The 21,220-nt window shown below is 41.7% G+C and overlaps 1 protein-coding gene across 4 annotated transcripts in view; it reads left to right on the top strand.

Annotated features, from left to right (window-relative positions):
- Positions 1–3,138: 3,138 nt before the first annotated feature.
- Positions 3,139–21,220, top strand: part of SORT1 (sortilin 1) — an 86,279-nt gene continuing 68,197 nt past the window's right edge. For 3 of the 4 annotated variants that reach the window (XM_050745701.1, XM_050745691.1, XM_050745708.1), the window contains exon 1: positions 3,139–3,513. In XM_050745701.1, the coding sequence (XP_050601658.1) occupies positions 3,208–3,513 (306 nt within the window). In that variant the 5' untranslated portion in view covers positions 3,139–3,207. Of the gene's footprint in view, positions 3,514–3,771; positions 3,906–21,220 lie in introns of all 4 variants that reach the window. The other variant, XM_050745715.1, reaches the window with a different exon arrangement.

The following is a 21,220-nucleotide window of genomic DNA, read 5'->3' as shown; positions in this document are numbered from 1 at the left end:
TGTTTGAAGAATCATTGTATCTCAGCCTCAAAAATTACCATGGGAAGATGGTATCAGTATCACTATTTGTATCACTATTTAACAGATGAAGAATCTTAATGCTGTGTGCCCATGGACACACAGAATTAAGCTGTTGGGACTTGGAACAGCTCAGATCTTGTTTCAGATCACCAGCTCTTGTAATAGGGAAATCTGGAGATTTGAAAAGTGCTTGCACTGTCCACAACATGGCTAATCCATATATGGATGATGCAGAATTGATTTAATTCACTAACAGGGACCCCATAATTATTTGCTGGGCTCTGGGTATATTAATGTGTAGGAAGTTGTACTATATGATGTTAATAAATTATGACTATTTGGGTAGGCTGAATTCATACTAAATCCACACTGTAATTCAGCAAAAAACAACAATGTGTTTATATACATTTGGAAACTGCAACGACAGGAAACATTTGGAAGAAAGGGATTTTGCCCTAGAATAACACATAAGGAAAGTAGAGAACTAGTATATTGTTACTCAATGTTCCAGAGACTTCTAGTGATTTTAACACTGTTATTAAGTATAGCATGTTGATTGGGAGATTTGTTTCTCTAAAGATCACTTTGTTTTATTAAATCCTAATAGAAAATACCATTGAAAATCCTATCTCATTTATTCCTGTAACAAATATATTGAGCACCTACCTACTATATGCCAAGAAATGTATTAGCCATCAGGCAGAGAGAGCTGTTCAAATGGTAGATATGATCTGTGCTCCTGTGAAACTTGTAGTGGGGAGAGCCAAACAATAAACAATATTCCCCTTTAACTCTAGGTTAATGCAGAAATGGATAAAGCCAGTGTTGCTTTTGGGAGAGGTGAGTCGTGTCTCTGAATCACATGCATTTCATAGGGGGAAAAATGCCCAAATACTAAGGAATAGCTCAGCCTGTCTCCATTGGCCTCAGCTTAAATTGTTTTCCCTCCCACTGGCTGGGCAGTGTATTTGTATTTTACCTGGTAAAACAATAAATTTCATACCTTCTATAATTGGCATTCTTCAAAGAGGTAGAACTTTGATTTTTTTGTAGAATATTAAAACAAGCTTTCTTAGGAACAGCAATGGTTTCATGATGTGTAATTGCTTTATGTTATCTTTCTGCTATAGAATGTTTCCTGGAGAAAGGTATGGTTTTTAGTAATAAGATACATTTACTTATTTTAGTCCTGCAAATAAGGTGAAATCTTATGTCCAGTATTTCACAAAGGAGAACTGACAGTGTGACTTTTATATTTAATGTAAATCTCATTAGACAAAAATGAAATATAGTTCCTAGGGTTTCCAATTTTAAAAAGTGAAATAGTAAATGTATTCACTCAAACATTTTCTCAGTGCCATATGCAAGTTACCATGTCCTGGAAGCTGATACAGTTTGAGGAAGGAAATATATAACTACTGTAAGCCTGTGATAACTAAAAGCAACATACTAAAAAGTGAAGGTACAGATAATTGCCAACAAATTTAATAGCGTTTAAAAGTGTATTTGGCAATTTCTCCAGGAGGTGGCACTATTGAGTTGTTTTTCTTTTCAAACAGTAAGACAATAGACCATTCATCTTTGTCACCCAAACAAAGAAATATTCCTTTATAACCCCGTTTCCTCCCCCCACCTAATCACATGCTACTGGAACTGACTGTCTTGTGATCTACTCCCATAGTTGGCATAGATTTTAAAATAATCTATTTTTAAAATTAATCTGATAGTAGTTACGGAAAGGAACAAATTGTTCACCAGTTCTCATCAGCTTTATCTTGTCAGTCCAGTAACTGAGAACTTAAAAGACTATTCTAATGATTTTACTATCCTGCTTAGATGGCATTCAAAAACATTTTTCTTCTCACGTCTTAATATGGTTGTTTTGGGAAAATTTGTAAATTCGTAAGTCTTTTTGTTTGAAAGTTAATGTGACTGGAAGTATTTTAATGTGAATATCGGGTTGGGTGCATTGTATCATTTTGCTCTACAATGACTATACCCTCATTTGAGTTTATGGCTAGTTTATAGTTAAAAGTAATCTTTACTTGCTTTGTAACGATTTGCATATTTTGTATCTGTTTGCTACCTTTTCTACTGAACAATTTCTAGCTTTCTAAAGGGATGGAGTCAGTAAGTTTAAGGATTCAGAACTGGTTTTACCTGTGCTACGTGTTGTAGAAGTTGTATGTGCAGCTTCTGCGGTAAAGGGAAAAGCGCAGGGGTTTTATTTTATTCATTAGAGGTGGATCGGGGTGCTAATTTAGAGGACATCACTTACTGGAACCAAACTTGTCCGAAGCTCTCACTGCAGAGTTAAGGCACTTTGGTAAAATAAATGTGCATCTAGGAAATGGTCATGTGAACAGTAGGCATTGGGTCATTCTCTTGCCCCCTTTTACCTGCCCCTAATGCCTAAGCTACATTCGAAGTCCTGGAAAACCTGTAAGTAATTCCGCCTTTGGCCTACCTCCCCGCAGAAGAGGAAGGCGAGAGAGGCCAAACGTATGGAAAGACTATTCAGGCTTGCCCGAGTCACGGATGTCCTGATGTCTGTCTCCGTAGGATGTGGCCCACACCAGTTCGCATTCACCTTCTTGGCAGCAAGGCAGCTGCTTAGCAGACAATGGGCGCTCCAGTGAGCGGGGTTTATAAAAACCTGAAGCCCCTGTTCATGATGGAGCCCCCTTTTCCAGCTGAGCGAGCTCAGAGATTTCCTGGGTAGGTTTTCCAGGCTTTGCCTCACTGAAGGAATTTTAGGAGTGTCTCTGGGGAACAGGAGGGACGTAATCCAGCCCCAACTTGAGGGCGCTAGAGGTGCGGCAAGGGGTCGCGGCGCCAGGAGCCCGGGGCTCGGCGGGAAGGTGGGAGAAGCTCCTACGTGAACTCCACAAGCCGGGCTCGGGAGACGCCGGGCGAGGCGGGGTTGACCTCAGCAGTCTCTGCCACGTTCCAGCCAATCAGTCCCGCATCTTGGCATCCGAATCCAGGACCCCCGAAGCCGGAGGCGACGCGAGCCAATGAGGAGTAGACCGGGGAAGAGGGACAGGCGGCCAGCCTATGGGGCGGAGAGGCCCGGCCGCGCGTATCCAAGGAGCGCCGCGCTCGGCTCGGGGGTGTGGCGCGCGCCGACGGGGGTGGGCGGGCGCGCCGGGCGGCAGGTGTCGGCGTCGGCGGCATTCGGCGGCGATGGAGCGGCCCCGGGGAGCTGCGGACGGCCTCTCGCGCTGGCCCCACGGTCTCGGCCTCCTCCTCCTCCTACAGTTGCTGCCGCCGGTGACCCTTGGCCAGGACCGGCTGGACGCGCCGCCGCCGCCCGCTGCCCCGCTCCTGCGCTGGTCTGGCCCCATCGGGGTGAGCTGGGGGCTGCGGGCGGCCGCGGCCGGGGGCGCGTTTCCCCGCGGCGGCCGTTGGCGTCGCAGCGCGCCAGGCGAGGACGAGGAGTGCGGCCGGGTCCGGGACTTCGTCGCCAAGCTGGCCAACAACACGCACCAGGTGAGCGGGCGCCGGGCCCGGGAGCCGCTCGGCTGCGAGGTGCCGCCCGCGTGCCCCTCCCGGCCCGTGCTCCCCGCGACTCCCGGAGGAGACCCCGGCCCCGCCGCGCCCGCGCCCCCCGGGCCGCAGCCCCGAAACTGCGGCGGGCGGGCGGGCGGAGTCGGGCAGGAGCGGCCGGCGGGGCTGTGTTTCGTCACAGGGGAGGCAATCTTAGACTTCCACCGCATTCTTTTTTTTTTCTTTTTTTTTTTTTTAAAGTTGTCAGAATCTTTTGAACGTCGTTTTTCGTCTGTGTAACTAATCAGGACCCAGTAACACTGTTAGGCCCCAGGAGGGTGAAGGAGTAATTAACTCTTGTGCGCTTGCAGAAGTTGGGCTGCTCAGAAGCAAAGGTGTGTCCTCCGTGGGTCAGTACTTTCCGGGTGGGAGAGGCGGGAGTTTAGGAGGCCCGAAGCAGCGGTCTGGTCACCGTGTTTTAATAGTTAAGGAGACTAGATTGGAAATGAGATGGCAGTATTTATGTGATCTTTCTGACTGCTTCAGATTTGACCTTCTGTCATGGTATGGAACTCTGACTAGCATGTCTATATCCCGCGGTGACAACATTTTCAATAGTTAAGAAACGCATTGCACACATTCTGCTTTGAGCCAGCTCTTGGTCAAAAAGACTTTCAGAATTATGGGATTTCTGTCCGTGGGGACAAGCAGCTCAACCTTCGCACACTACAGGACTGACAAAACCAATTATTAAAAAAGTCCTGGTTCCTTGCTTCAGCACAACTTGGGCATCTTTCTCTTGTTTCTCTAAAATTAACAATTTAATCCTTGCTAGCCACATTTGCATAATGTATTTTCAATTCTATGTATTTTCTCCCTTGCCTGTTTTCCTCTTTCAAAGAAAATGAATTGCACTTGGGGGCAGAGATGGATGGCCAAGGTTCTGTGCCTGCCCTTGTCCTTTTGTAACTGTATTTCAGCGTCAGCCAAGCCTCAGTCTCCCTTTGGACTGCCCGATTATCTGGACCATACTTGTCACCTGTGATAGAATTCTCTGATCTGGGGACACAAGACACAAGTATTCAAGAATAACTGTGCTTTGCGTAGCCCGAGCAGTAGCTGTGTAAAGGTAGCCAAGCTAGTGCTGGAGGGTGGGACAGGTTGGGTAGAATGAGATCTAGGAAGTCTTCCTACTTGATGAGAAAAAAAAAAAAAATCAAATAGACTTCCTTCTCACAGTGGGGGATTGAGAAAGCCTTTACAACAGTGATGCTTAATTTATACTGGACCACTAGCTGGACACAGCATTCTTACTCCATATTTCAAATTCTTCTCTTGCTGATTGACCTAACTTTTAGATCTGCTGCTGCTCCTGGATTTAGATTTACTCCTCTTTTTCTTTTCTTTCTTTTTTTTTTTTTTTTTTTTTTTTTTTTGGAGACAGGGTCTTAGCCTCCTGAGTAGCTGGGACTACAGGTGTGCACCACTATGCCTAGCTAATTTTTGTATAATTCCTTTTTTTTTTTTTTTTTTTGAGATAAGGTCTCACTCTGTTGCCCAGGCTGGAGTGCAGTGGTGCGATCACAGCTCACTGCAGCCCTGACCTCTTGGGCTCAAGTGATCCTCTTACCTCAGCCTCCCATGTAGTCGGGACTACAGGTGCATGCACCCAGCTAATTGTCCTTTTCTTTTCTTTCCTTTTTTTTTTTTTTTTTTTGAAACAGGGCTTTGCCATGCTCCCCAGGCTGGTCTTGAACTCCTGGGCTCAAGTGGTCCGCCCACCTTAGGCTGCCACACTGCTGGGATTAGAGGCGTGAACCACTATGCCCTGCCTGGATTTATTCCTTGAGTCAGAGTCTTACTGGTTAGTTTGAATTGATATGCCATTTGTAATATATTGATTCCAAAGCAAGAGGTTGAGAAAACTGGCTGAGGGGTTCTAAGGTCAAATCTATGGAAGAGTAGACCTAAAACCACTCATTCTTTGAAGTCCATATGTAAAGAAAATTCCTTTTAGCCAGGCGCGGTGGCCCACGCCTGTAATCCCAGCACTTTGGGAGGCCGAGGCGGGCGGATCACGAGGTCAGGAGATCGAGACCATCCTGGCTAACATGGTGAAACGCCGTCTCTACTAAAAATACAAAAAACTAGCTGGGCGAGGTGGCGGGCGCCTGTAGTCCCAGCTAAGTGGGAGGCTGAGGCAGGAGAATGGCGTGAACCTGGGAGGCGGAGCTTGCAGTGAGCTGAGATCCGGCCACTGCACTCTAGCCTGGGTGACAAAGCGAGACTCCGTCTCAAAAAAAAAAAAAGAAAATTCCTTTTAGCCGGGCACGGTGGCTCACGCCTGTAATCCCAGCACTTTGGGAGGCCGAGGCGGGCGGATCACGAGGTCAGGAGATCGAGACCATCCTGGCTAACACGGTGATACCCCATCTCTACTAAAAATACAAAACATTAGACGGGTGTGGTGGCGGGCGCCTGTAGTCCCAGCTACTCGGGAGACTGAGGCAGGAGAATGGCGTGAACCCAGGAGGCAGAGCTTTCAGTGAGCCGAGATCGCAGCACTGCACTCCAGCCTGGGCAACAGAGCAAGACTCTGTCTCAAAAAACAAAAAAGGAATTTCCTTCTATTTCTTTCATTTGGCTGTTTGCAATTATTTATTTATTTATTTATTTATTTATTTATTTTTTCTCTCCCAGTCTTTTTTTCAGTGACCTTATTTAAAATAGCTATTTTGGCTAGGCATGGTGGCTAACACCTGTAATCCCATCATTGTGGGAGGCCAAGGCACGTGGATCACTTGAGGTCAGGAGTTCAAGACTAGCCTGGCCAGCATGGTGAAACCCTGTCTCTACTAAAAATACAAAAGTTAGCCAGATGCAGTGGCATGCGCCTGTAATTCCAGCTACTCTGGAGGCTGAGGCATGAGGATCACTTGAACCCAAGAGGCAGAGGTTTCAGTGAGCCGAGATCGCACCATTGCACTCCAGCCTGGGTGAGAGTGAGGCTCTGTCTCAAACAAACAAAAAAAGTTTTGCATTTGTTAATCATCCGTGGTCTTTTCTTCAGAGATCTCATCCTTTTTGTATCTGGTTTAAAAAAAAAAAAAAAAAAAGTGGAGCCTTTGTTTAATATCCTTTACCTTAAAAATGGTTAAGTAGCACTTCCTTAACCAAGAATTGTTACGTAGTAGCCTGTTCTTCTATTTATTTATTTGGTTTTAGAAGTCATGAAAAATCCTGAACTGTATTGAAGAGATCTAGCATTTTTGGACCCTTTATAAAACAATGTGAAATAAAAGCATCAGCATGACAGAACAACTTTTTATCAGAGATGTTGTATACTTTGTACAACTGGGGAAGGAAAGTACATGTAGAATCATTTTTCCTACATAATATGACAGGATTTGAGTCCCAAGAAAAGGCAAAAGTTCATGGTTCTCTTACTTCTTTTAACTTGGTCCTGTTTTGTTTGAAGCCACAGTAATTCATACCATCAGTGTATGTGAATGCCCTCCAAATGCCTAGATCTGTGCTAGGTGCTGGGGGTGCCAAGATACAAAGAAAAGATCGTTCAGACTGGAGAATGAAAAGCCTCAGAAAGTTATAGCAAACTACTAGACCTGTTTCTGTGGCTTATGAGAATATATTAGCATTTAACCTGTCTTCTCAAGAAAGCACGGTAAAGCTAAAGCACGGTAGTGCGTTTACATTACGTTTTTAGGAGACCGGCGTCCTGATGACCACTCAGGCTTCTTTGTACGTGAAATCCAACAGGTTTTTCTCTTTGCTCAAGCCTCCCTTTTTCTCTCTAAGATTTTTTTCTCATATCATTTCAGTCTATTAATTTAAAATATATTTAAAGTGTATTGGGTTTATTACACACAGTATATATTTTTTCACATAGAAGTTCTAATGATTAAGTGCTCTATTTTAGGAGTTGAGGCAGGAGAAAACATTTTCCTTTCTAGTTATAATAATACAAGTTAGCTATGATAGACTCATGGGAAAGTGGAATAAAAAATATTGGCTGTTACTAAAAAAACAAACAAAAGGGATGACAAGAAAGCAAAGGAGAAAGATAAATAGTTATACCATTCCAAAAATTATGCTCCCTAATTTTGTTCTAAGGGTTTGACATACCATGGTAAGGCAGTATAGCACTGCCTTGTCTGGACTGTCTGCATTTGAACCCTGGCCATGTCACTGTGTGATCTTGGGTAAGTTACTTAAGTTTTCTGTGTCTCAGTTCCTAATCTGTAAAGTGAAGATAAGAGCACTTAATTTGTAGGATGGTTGTGAGAATTAAATGAGTGTGTGTTAAATTATATAAACATAATATATACGTATATGTATATTATTTTATTGTGTAATATCTATTTGTATTAATATATAAGTATGTAATATTGTATTACGTTGTAATGAGTTATAGTATGTATTACAACATATCACATTGTGTTGTATAATCTATACATATGTAATAACTCATTAGAACAATGTCTGGCACATAATTAGCACTCAGCAATTAGCTATCATTTATAAATGCTCTTTTCTTAGTCTCAATAATCTTCCTTTTGCCTGGAACTCAAAACTGTTTTCATGCCACATTTTTAACTGATTCTTTCCTTCAACTGCTTGGAGTATCCATGACATGTATAACCTTTGTACATGCGTGAAATTGAGCAGGCCTAGAAGACTTTATTAATGTTGGTTGCTACGTTGGGTTGCTTCAAAACATTTCTGCTGTAAGCACCCCTTTGAGGGTAGGCATGAAACTGTCTTAAAGGAACAGATGAAATGCCTTGGCCAGAGTTGTGGTGGTGGCTGATGTAATTTCCTTACTTCTCATTCCTTCTCATTCCTGTGTACAGACCATTTGACAATTTCCTTAAAACTTTTAAAACTTACGATGAATAAAGCCAGGAACTGTTGCTTATTTTCTGTCCTCCCTCTGCTCCTGTCACTAACCACTTCTTTAAACATAACTTCCCAACTTCTACTCCAACATCAAAGCATCTGGTTTCTTAAATAAACAGGCCCTGTAGAGAGGCCGTGTTGTATGGGGTGTCAGCTCTGGGAAGAATGTGTGTGTTTGTTTGCTGGCACTGGCAGGGTTGAATCCGAGCTCACAGGACTGAGTGTGCCTGTCAGAGGCTTCAGGGAGCTGCCTCTGAAGCCCTTGGCCTGTTGTTGTGGATCACCAGACCTTTGTAACACCCGGAAGTCTGAAGATCAGTCCTTTAATGCCCCGGAACTTCCTAACTGCCTCATTTATTCCGATACTTGGCCTCTCTTCATACTACCTTCCCTAGCACCCCCAGCTGTCTAGCTTATTTAATATTCTCTTCAGTTCTGTTTCTTCCATTCAGTTTTGGATCAAGGAGTAGGAACTCTGTAGGGTCTCCTTCTTGGTCCTGGTTGAGCAGAGTGAGCAAAACCCTCACGAAGAGCCCTCTCTCATGCAATGTATAGTTAGACCTTTAGCCCCTAGAGGGATGTTAAAATCACTTATGCATTGGATATTTCAGTAAGAAGTATCAGCAGATTTGATGAAATGTAATTTATCTGGGGAAAGGTTAGTCTTCATCTGAAGTTTGGTTGGGATGAGAGTAGAAAGCTAGCCAGGTATGACAGATGGCTCCAAGGGAATGCAGTGTTAACAATTAGGTAAGTTCTCTGCTGACTCAAATATTTAGCTCTGTGCACAGTGATTTTTAATTAGAAATCTGAGTCTCATGTCTGCTTGTGGAAATAATTGCAAGAAGGCTTATGTTCTCTTCAATTTCTAATGACTATTTTCTTTTTGTGATATTAACAACAATAATAGGCTTTCTATCCTGCTGTTTTGATCAGATCTTTCATGTCAGGGTCACAGGTACTATTAACAGTTTCTTCTGCACTCTGCCAGTGTCCTATCAACTCTTGTCAACAGGCATTGGGTTCTCAGTGGGTGACTGCAGAGTCTGCGCTCCCCAACTTTGTCCCAGTTGGCCTGTTACCCTTGTGTGACCATCACATGCTGGGCAGTGCTTAGCACCAAGTTGTAGTGGTCAGAACGGGGGAGTAATGTTTGTTTTTCTCCCTCCTTCCTACCTAATCCTACCCCTCCATTTTTTCTTTTTTTTTTTAACAGAAAGTGAACTGTGTTTTGAGGCTGCAGAAATGAGGCTCAGGTGTTTTACGTAATTAGGGGCTAACATTAAGGCAGACAAACCCATCACATTTGACATGTAATTAAAAATACAGCTTTCTAGAAAAATCAAAACTGTGGCAATGACTCTGATAATATTATGAACTAGATACTGCATTTGTAAATTTCTACAAGTTTCAGTTCCTTCTCTCCTTTTGTAATCAGTGTTTTTATTGCATCTTTTACTTCTGTTTTTAGAAACTTGGTGAAAACTTGTTCTTCCCACTCTGTGGTCTCAGTGATTTGTATGCAGGTGAATTTGAGGATTAATGGGGCTTGAAGAACAAGCTGATCAATTTCAGTCAGTTCTAGACAGTTTTTTGGTTGTTGTTTCAGTGGTGACTACAGTCGAAGTTGGATTAGTAATATGTGGCTTTGAGATTTGAGTTGAATGAACCAAACTTTGAGTTTGGTTGAATGAATGTTCATGACAGATTCCTCATACCTATGAAAATTGTTAGGTGAAAGATGGAGGCTATTTTTCCTTCTCTATCCCCAATCTCAGTCTCAGGAAACCAGAGTAAAAACAAAATCCTTCCATTCAGAACCTGTCATGTTCTGCTGAGGAAGTTTTCTGTGAATGTAATTTATTTTCTGTTTTGCGTTTTAGTCTCTGGCCCTCCATTCCTCATCTACAACATGAGAAGTTTTGGACTAGCCTTAAAATTTCTTTTAAAAATTCTATGATTCACATGGAAGAAGAGAGGCCAGAGGTTGTGATCACAAATGTTTACTGGCCGATTCCAAATTTAGAAGCAAACTGTGGCTGTTTGACTTCCCAGTCAAACTTGAACATAGCATGGATTTCACATTTAGGGGTGTTTACTACCACCTTCAGGACTTGCTTCAGTGAAATATGAGTGTTTTTAAAGATAGCAGGAGTACTTTTTTTCATACAGTTATGAAAGACATTTGTCTCTTTTATTTTGGGGGTAATATTTTATCGTTTGTTCCTTGTTGGCTGAAAAATCTAATGCTAATAAAAGCTACTAGCTTGAATAGTCCAAAAGCAAACCCAATAGATAGCAGTAAATTCATTTTTCTTTTTCTCTTCCCTATAGTACTCTGCCAAAACTGGGCTTTTTTTCTTCATCCTGGCTGCCTGTGTGTTTGAAAATAGATGGTCAGCTTACCATAAATATATTCACTTGTAGAAACTCACATATGATTAATTGGCTTGATTTATTTTCATCAGAAGAAAACGTATGTATGTTCCCTCTCTGGCTTATGAATACTATCCGTCTTATGTTTGCTTTTGATAACAGTTTTGTTCTTCCTGTATATCCTAAAACACACACACACACACACACACACACACACACTTTCTAATATTGTACTTAAGCCAGTTTGCAAGTCTCGTTCCACAGTACAATTGCTCTGAAGGACCAGGAGAAATTGAACTGGGAAGGAAAATTTGTATTAACTTCAAAAATTCCCAGACAGGTTAGTTCAAATCATGTTTATCTGGTATTTGCTATTTATCACAAAGGATTCAGAACATAAACATGTTGTATACAAAATTTCAAAGAGATGTCTCAATACCCAGATTTGGGTCCTGGCTCTGCTGCTTCATAGCTGTGTGATTATGGAAAATCACTTAACTTCTGTGATCTTTACAGTTGTTTTTTAAACTAGAGCAGCAGCTCTTTGGATTGTTTGGAGGGTCAAATGAGAAGTTTTACCGACGTGTTTAGTTAAAGATAGAGTACTACTATATAGATGTCATTCATTTAGACACTTACTGAGCAGCCTGCCATGTACTGAGTGGAGTCCAGACCTGTGCATAAACAAAGCAAAGCACTGGGGCTATCTTAAGGATTTAGGTGTTCAGAGATGTCTCAGGGGGAGTTTGGAAGAAGGCTTGACCACTGCAGTGCAGTGTGTTGGGAAAGCCCTCTGGCTGAAGAGAGAATCAAAGTGGAGGTGATTTTTAGGGAGATCTGTAAAGACACCAAGGAAGTAGGAAAATCCAAGATATGTTCAAGGAATGGTCGATAGAAACTTTATTTTAGGGTGAGGTAGTTGATGGGAAGTATCACTAAGGTTTCCAGGAAAACATATAGGGAAGTTAAAAAAAAAAAATAGCTCTTTTGTGGTGGTTGGAAAGACGAGGGGTGTGGGTAGGGAGTTTGGCAAAAAGGACTTACTTATGAAAGAGTTTTTACAGATAGTGCTAGACATGAGGCTAGAGCTGGAGGAACCACAGGTAGAAATGGGGAGCCAAGAAGAGTTCCCCTTTCAGAGGCCGGCCATTGCTTTGGTCTTGGATGCGAAGGTTCCAGAGGAAAGCAGAACAGAGGGCGGGGCAGAACGTCCTTTATACTTGAAGTGCTAAATGTTTCCAAAAAACACTCCTAAACTTCTGGACCTGGTTGAAGAATGTGAGCCAAGGCATGAGGAAGCCAAGAGCTGTAAGTCGGTGATGCCTATGAACAGATTTTTCTTAACATTTGTGAACAAGGATAAGATTGAACTCTTGCTGATAATGTGCTTAACGGTTTGAATCATGGATCATTGGGCTGATTAGCTGGTCAGAGCCCTTTTGCTGATGTGGCTGGCTGACTTGCTTATGGGCCAAGAGCTGGGAGTAAAACATAGATGTCCCAACATGGTGCTGCATTTGGAAGTGTTTCATAGGAGTGTTGAAATCAATGCATTTGCTTCAGGGATAAGGCAAAGTTATGAGATCCCAGTTATAAGTAATATAGTTGTGAATTCTACTCTTCTCCTCAAGGTCATAGTACCCTCAGCAGAGCTGAACTAGCCTTTCTAAGCCTCCGTGTCCCATCACATAAAATGGAGGATTATCATGAAGTTTTGAAGAGAAAATATATGTTAAAATATTGTGAAACCTTGAAGTACCATATGAGTATGATTAGTATAATTCCTTAATAAACCTGTTGATGTGTCACAGCCTCCACAGGGCCTGCTTGTCAGCCAGGTGATCCTGATAAATACAACCCTCGAGTCAAACCCTGAGGAGCATGTATATTAAAGCAGACGGATGAGGCATAAACGCATTTGGTTTATCACTTGGCAGAGCTGGATGACAGGCTTGAGTGGGGGTGGCAAGAATTAAAGTGAGTCAAGATTGGCAGAAGTGTAAGACATGTATGTAGTGGTTTTTTCTTTTTTTAAGCCTTTGTGATTATGTCAAACTTTTATTAATATGATTGATGATGGTTTGAGGCAGTGGTTTGGGGGAACAGGATCTCAGGTATTAGACCTGGATTCAAACTTCAGTGGTGACCATGGACAAATTAACCTCTCTGAACTTTAGATTTTTCATCTATGAGACGGGAGTACTAATACTACTTCTTAGGGTCATTGTGAAGATTAAGAGATGGTATGGGGTTTAGTGTATATTCTTTTGTTGAGGATCTCTTGTGATGATTTTCTCTACAAAGCTTCTGACACATTACCAGTTAGATGCTTAAATATTTGTACATGTGCTTAATTTTTTTCATATCTCTAATATTTCTAGAGAATTATAGGTACTCACAAGAACTACATCTGGACTAAGATATATTAGCTCTGGCTAAGCAGGGTGGCTCACACCTATAATTCTAAGATTTTTGGAGTCTGAGGTGAGAGGATCGCTTGAGCCCATGAGTTTGAAACCAGCCTGGGCAATATAGTGAGACCCCATCTGTATAAAAAAATTTTTTTAATTAGCCTGGTATGGTAACATATGCCGGTAGCCCTAGCCACACAGGAGTCTGAGGTGAGGTGATCAATTGAGCCAAGGAGTTTGAGGCTGTCGTGAGCTATGATTGCGCCACTGCATTCCAGCCAGGACAACAGAACGAGATACTGTCTTCCAAAAAAAACAAAAAAAAATTATTAGGGGTAGGTGGTAGTGCACACCTAGAGTTCCAGCTATTTGGAAGGCTGAGGCAGGAGGATAGCTTGAGCCCAGGAGTTCAAAGCTATAGGGCACTATGATTGCATCTGTGAATAACCACTGTACGCAAGCCTGGGCAACATAGTGAGGTCCCATATCTAAAAGGAAAAAAAAAAGTACTATTTGTATCACTGGACTCAGGATAAAAAAGAGGAGAGTGGGAGGTAGGGTTAGGGAGAGATCATCTATTCAAAATGCCCTTCCTTTCCTTCCTTTCCTTCCTTCCATCTTCGGAGTCTGGCTCTGTTGCCCAGCCTGGAGTGCAGTGATGTGATCTCAGCTCACTGCAACCTCCACCTCCTGGGCTCAAGCAATTCTCTGCCTCAGCCCCCCAAGTAACTGGGATTACAGGTGTCTGCCACCACACCTGGCTAATTTTTGTATTTTTAGTAGAGAAGGGGTTTCACCATCTTGGCCAGGCTGGTCTTAAACTTGTGATCCACCCACCGCGGCTTCCCAAAGTGCTGGGATTACAGGCGTGACCCACTGCACCCAGCCCAAAATGCCTTTCTTGAAGCTATGGGAGATGGAGAAGAAAATAATCAGATTAATAACCAGAAAACAATAATCAGATACCTGGTCATCTGGTTATAATAGCTTCAAGCATATATGGTTAAATAGTTTTTGTTTTGTTTTAAAACAAAATTTAAAAATTTAAAAGACATGGTCTTTACTGTGTCACCGAGACTGGAATGCAGGGGTGTAATCATGGCTTGTTATAACCTTGAATTCCTGGGCTCAAGTGATCCTCCTGCCTCAGCCTTTGCGTTAGCTAGGACTACAGGCACATATCCCTGTGCCTGGCTCGTAAATAGGTTTAAATAACTTAAAATTATTTATTTTTATTTATTTATTTTTTGAGACTGAGTCTCACTGTTGCCCTGGCTGGATGGAGTACAGTGGTATGATCTCAGCTCACTGCAACCTCTACCTCCTGGGTTCAAGTGATCCTCCTGCCTCAGCCTTCAAAGTAGCTGGGACTACAGGTGTGCACTACCACACCTGGCTAATTTTTGTATTTTTAGTAGAGATGGGGTTTCACCATGTTGGCCAGGTTGGTCTTGATCTCCTGACCTCAGGCGATCTGCCTGCCTCAGCCTCCCAAAGTGCTGGGATTACAGGTATGAACCACTGCACTTGGCCAAATTATTTTTTAAAGACTATAATTTAATAACAATTTTTTTCCCCTTCATTAAGCTTTAATTTGTTAGAGTTAATGACTGTGGTTTAAGTTGATAGCTCTGAAATAGCACCTTGCATATTTCACCCTTTTAACTGAGCAGCTACTGTTAGCTTTGTGCTTTACTGACTGACCTCTGTGGTTTCAAGAAATATTGGTGAATGTGATAGGTACTTCTCAGGAACTTGAAAGAATAGCGGACTAGAATGTTGATGGAATTATTTTTTCTTATGTGCATATTGCTTTTTTAAACTTTTAACAATTATTAACAAGTAGAGATGAGGTCTTACTATGCTGCCTAGGCTGTTCTCAAATTGCTGGGCTCAAATGATTCTTCTGCCTGGGCCTTCCAAAGTGGTAGGATTATAGGTGTGAGCCAACACACCCGGCCTGTGTGCATATTTATTTAACCTACTATTTCACCACTTCCTGGCCTATGTTAACGCTCTGTTCCAGTTAAAGTGACCTTCTAACCAGTCCCTCCAGCTCCCCATGTGGTTTTTGCTTCTCCATATTTGTTTTCATGGCTTTGTTCCTGTCTGAATGCCCTTCTAGCCCTTGTTAGTTTTTCCTGTTCTCCCCTATAATTTTGGACTATTCCGTATAATACAACACTTCTGTCTTGAGTTCAGTTTCATCCATAGAAGTTTTGTTCCCTCAATGATAAACTCCTTAAAGGTAGGGTCCAGCTTGTACTATGAGTCCTTCATCACTTTTGCCTCCCACAATGCTGAAGAAAGAGTAGTCATGAAATGTGTAATCTGGAGTCAGACAGACATGATATTGAAGCCTTGCTCTGCCACTTACCAACTTTTTGACTTTGAGCAAATTACTTAATGTCTCTGAGCCTGCTGCTTTCTTTATAAATTAACAGTGAGTACCTTAATATATATAATACTAATATAATAAGTGCTTAGTAAAGGTTAAATATTATTGTTTTTCTTTAATTCAGCAATGTTTATCGAGCACCTACATACATGAGGCACTGTATCAGGTCCTGGGAACTGGTGTAGAACACCAGACCTCTGCCTTGATGGAACTTTATGGACCAATAGAGAAAATGGCACTAACCGATATATAATTATAAATGTGGTAACAACCAAGAAGAAAAATAGTAACCACAGGAGAATAATCGACAGGTCTTTTTTAGTCTGGGGCATTAGGAAAGATTCACTGAGAAATTATTTAAACTGATACTTGAATAGAATTTTGCCAGGAAGAGTATCTCAGGCGGAGAGAACAACATGTTCATAAGGCCTGGGTCTAAAAGAGCTTGGCATACTCCAGGATCTGGAAGAAGGCCAGTGTGGTTGTAGCAGAGGGAATGGGGGAAGGGGTTAGCGCCCACACCCAAGGGATAAGCAGCCAGCCTTTATGGTTCTCTCGGCTCAGTCAGCTGGCAACTGGAGCATATTTCTTTGTCACTTTCTTTTCTTTAAAATGAACTAAGATATAGCCGTTAAATGCAAAAAATTATGAAATGTAGCTATTTATTGAGAAATGAATTGTTTCATGGAAGTGACTTTCAAAAACTAAGCCTGCCCTTTTGTAAGTGCCAAAGGGTTTTTGTTTGCTTGCTTTTTTAATGGAAATCTTTCTAATATACTTCTCTGCTTCTTGGTCAACAATATGAGTCTAGGTCACTAAGAAGATAATAAATTATGCTGTACCAGGACTGCTGTGGTTTGAATGTGCCTCCCCAAATTCATGTTTTAGGAACTTAATTGTCAATCTAACAGTATTAAGTGGTGGGTCTTTAAGAGGTATTATATCATGAGGGCACCAACTCATGAATGGATTAAGGCCTTTATCCCAGGAGTGGGTTAATTATAATAGGGGAAGAGTTTGGTCCTATTTCTTTTCTTTTTTTCTTTTTCTTTCTTTTTTTTTTTTTTTTTTTTTTGAGACAGAGTCTCACTCTTTTGTCCAGGCTAGAGTGCAGAGTTGTGATCTCAGCTCACTGCAACCTCCACCTCCCAGGTTCAAGGGATTCTCATGCCTCTGCCTCCCAAGTAGCTGGAATTACAGGTGTGTGCCACCATGCCTGGCTAATTTTTGTATTTTTAGTAGGGATGGGGTTTCACCATGTTGGCCAGGCTGGTTTCAAACTCATAACCTCAAATGATCCACCTGCCTTGGCCTCCCAAAGTGCTGCGATTACAGGCGTGAGCCACCATGCCTGGCCTGTTCCTATTTCTTTTCTGTGTCTCCTGTGCTTGCTTCCACTTTCTGCCATGGGATGATCCTCTACAGATGCCTATGCCATGCTTTTGGACTTCACAGCCTCCAAAACTGTGAGCTAAATAAACATCGTTTGTTTATAAATTGCCCAGTCTTGGATATTCTCTTATAGCAACTGAAAATGGACTAAGACATGACTCACAGTATTTTAATGTGGTATAATATTTAATACCCACAGGGGCTATTGAGATATATGGGCTATCTTCTCCCATTTCAAATGTCCTAGATTATAAACTTAATGCCATTGTCTGCCTGTTTGCTTTTTTCCTGCAGAAATGATATTCCCTTTGTAATTCCTCTTGTAATATCCTCTTCCTCTTGCTGTTGTCCCTGTCTGTCTCTGCATATATCACCCTCAAATTTGATTTGCTTCCTCTGTATGCTAAGAAAGCAGATTTCTAACATTAGACAATTCTAACCAGTTTAGTAAATTGAATTAGAGTGATGGTCTGCAGATTTCTCTTAGAAGTCAAATGCACAGATTTTTAATGCATAATAGTGGCATCAGAGGTCTCCTTGCTTCTTTTCAGTGCGTATCCAGGTTGCTGAGGCATCTAAATCATGGAGGTTGCTGTTGCCCCTCTCCTTTGAACACTGGCCTATTGTGGAGCAGGGAGCTGATCTCTAAAACAACCAAATCCCAGATACATAGCAGTTGAAAAGCAAACTCAGTGGCTGAATTGTTGATGAGTCATAGAATTTTAAAGCTTAGAAAGACTAGAAAGATTGTCATTCTAGCCCCCTCACTTTGGTAATGATGTCAGGTTGTGCTGCCCAGTTTCACGCAGCGTTTTGCAGAGCTGGAAATAAAATTCGGGTTGACTGATTATTAGCCTGGTACTCTCCTCTGTATCATGCTCCCTCAGAAAACTCTGAATAATTAAATAGATTTGAAAACTTGTACATTATTTTGTAGTTAATTTTTTCATTTCCAAGAATAGACTCCATAAGAACTGGGACATTTGTGATCTTATTTCTGGCTCATGTTTTATGATTCTAGCAGTGCCTAATTTAATAGAACTATATTCTGTTAGGATTTTCTTCCTGCCTGCAAAAGCGTCACTCAGGTTGTGTTCTAGGCCTCACAGGGCTTTGGAAGACTAATCCTAGATCCCCAGTCTTTGTGGGATCACCAATGCCTTGCCTTCGTAATCCTCAGTTTTACTCCTGAGGAAATGGATTCCCAACAGAGAAAATGATTTGTGCCTACCATCCCAACCAGTTAGTTACTGGGCGAGGCTTAACGTTCTTTCGTAGTTTTATTTTCAGTGTGACAGGCTGACTTCTGTAGATTAAAAGTCTAGTGTGTTTAGCCTTTCTTTTTAGATTTCTGTACGTAAGATGCCTGTTGATAGGGTATAATCTTCAGTAGCTCAGAGCATGTATCATCACAGTACATGGTAGGCATGCAGACATATTTGTTGAAAGAGGGCATGTATGTGAAGAATGCCATCATTGAATTCACCTCCTTCTTTGCTTGTCAAAAAGGCTGCTCCTGATGGGTACATGGTCAGGCCGTCAGCAAGTGGCTTTTAAGCTGGGCCTTGCCTTGGGAAAACTGACCTACACGCAGTAGTGCCAGTGTTAGTTTTTTCAGTGTTTTATTTTTGATCATGTGTGTAACTAAAGATAGAAGTTTCTCATGACTGGATTTTTTTCCAAGCTACAGTGACTCTTGGGCCCAACTTTAAATTTTCCAAGCTTATGGTAACAGTAATTTAATTTGGTTTTTAGTTTAATTAGATGTGAAGATGGTTGTTTCCATGAAGAATCTTGTGAGCAGAACCTAGGGGGTATTCAGATGATCCCAGAAATGGACAGTGTGCTAATTCATGAACTCTGAAGTGTGGGGGCCTCCTGCTTTAAGATGGTAGGCAATAAATGCTTGGATGAGTCTTATATCATCAGCTCTCAAGGTGGATGCCTTTTAGAGAAGGTAGTACAAGCTGTCCCCTGCTTTCTAACATAATGAATTCCTGAAAATCTATTTGACAGTCAGATGGCAGCTATAAATGCCAGCCAGTTATTTCTGCTTCGGAGCTCCCCTACCGAGGGCAGTAGATGGCTGTTGGTACCATCTGGGACACCAGAAATCACTATTCAATAGGTAATGGACAAAAGGCTCTGAATGTGACTCTGAAAAGGCAGCTTAGTGTATCAGTGATTAATGATATTAGGAGGTCTACCTTACATCAGGACCGCCTATGTTCCTGTGCCTCAGTGTAGCAGGGGCTCTTGACCTATCCTATAACCTTCTGGTATATCTGTTAGCTAGTGTAATATAAATAAGAATAAACTAACATGCATCCGGGCGCGGTGGTTCACGCCTGTAATCCCAGCACTTTGGGAGGCTGAGGTGGGCGGATCACTTGAGGTCAGGAGTTCAAAACCATCCTGGCCAACATGATAAAACCCCGTCTCTACTAAAAATACAAACATTAGCCAGGCCTGGTGGCATGCACCTGTAATCTTGGCTACTGGGAAGGCTGAGGCATGAGACTTGCTTGAACCTGGAAGATGGAGGTTGCAGTGAGCTAAAATCACACCACTGCACTCCAGCCTGGGTAACAGAGTGAGACTTTGCCCCCCAAAAATAAATTAATTAATTAACATGGTCTATGTGTACTTTTTATATCACCCTTTCCTTTATACTTTTTCTTTTTTTTTTTTAAACTAAAAATAGCTTACTTATATAGTTTTATTTTAAAAATGATTTCTGCCAATTGGAGGTAGAATGAGAGTAATTCATGCACTCTAGAAAAACTATAAAGAAGAGTGCACCTGTGTCAATTCTACAATACGACGGTTGCTATTGATATTTTAAAGGGTATCCTTCCAGATATCTTTTTTTTTTTTTTTTTTAGAGACAGTGTTGCTTTGTCATCAAGAGTAGAGTGCAGTGGCACAATCATGGCTGACTGTAGCCTTGACCTCCTAGGCTCAAACAATGTATCTGGGACTACAGGTGCTTGCCACCAGGCCTGGGTAGTTTTTATTGTTGTTGTTGGTTTTGTGGAGGCAGTCTCACTATGTTGCCCAGGCTGTTCTTAAACTCCTGAGCTTAAGCAATTGCAATTGTCCTGCCTCAGCCTCCCAAAGTGCTAGGATTATAGGTGTGAGCCACTGTTCCCGGTCCCAGATATCATTTTAACCATAAATATGCACATATGATGTCACATGCTGTTTTGTAGCCTGCTTTTTACTAATATGCTATGAATATCTTTCAATGTCAGTAAATACCTGAAACATTTTTGGTTTTGTTTTTTAAAATTTTTTTAAATGTTTCTTTTTTTCCTTGTTCTTGAAACATTTTTAATAGCACCAGATATATTGTTATATGGTATAACATAATTTACTTAACAAAGCTCCAGTTCTTCATTTATAATATACAGGTATAGTAATATCTCATGGGGTTATGTGGATTAAATAATAATGTGTATAAGATACCTAACACAGAAGATGACGTGGGGAATGTTCAATAGTTGTTAGCTGCAGGAATCACCCCAATATATGGCATCTTTTATAAAGATGTGTGATTATCCCCTTACGACAAATTCCTAAGAGGATTTGCTTGGTCACGTGATATGGATGTTTTCATTTTTTATTTGCATCACCAAATAGCTCTCCGGAAAAATTACAGCAATTTATGTACTCCCACCCACCATAGAAGAAGGTACTCTGGTCCCTATGCTGTCACTGGATACATTTTGTCAAGTCTTTTAATCTTTGCCAGTCTGAAAGGCAAAAATGTCATATTATTTTTCGTTTTCTTTCTTGGCTCACTGCAGCCTCTACCTCCTGGGCTCAAGCCACCCTCCCATCTCAGCCTCCTGAGTAGCTGGGACTACAGGTGCACACCACCATACCCGGCTAATTTTTTTTAAATTTTTGGTGGAGACAGGATTTTGCCATGTTGCCCAGGCTGGTCTCAAATTCCTGGGCTTAAGTGATCCTTCCGCCTTAGCTTCCCAAAGCGCTGGGATTACAGGTGTGAGGCACTGCACCAGCCTGTTTTTGTTTTTTGTTTTTTGGTTTTTTTTTTAGAGATTAAATAGCTTTTCATATGTATATTGGCCATTTCTTTGTCCTTCTATGAATTGGGTGCTCATGTTCTTTGCCTGTTTTCCAAAAACCTGTTTGAGGTTTTGACCTGTTTCTTATTGATTTGAAAACCTTTGTATATTAATATTTTATC

Source organism: Macaca thibetana, chromosome 1, assembly GCF_024542745.1.
Source record: "Macaca thibetana thibetana isolate TM-01 chromosome 1, ASM2454274v1, whole genome shotgun sequence".
Lineage (NCBI taxonomy): Eukaryota > Metazoa > Chordata > Mammalia > Primates > Cercopithecidae > Macaca > Macaca thibetana.
This window is presented reverse-complemented; position numbering and strand designations above follow the sequence as displayed.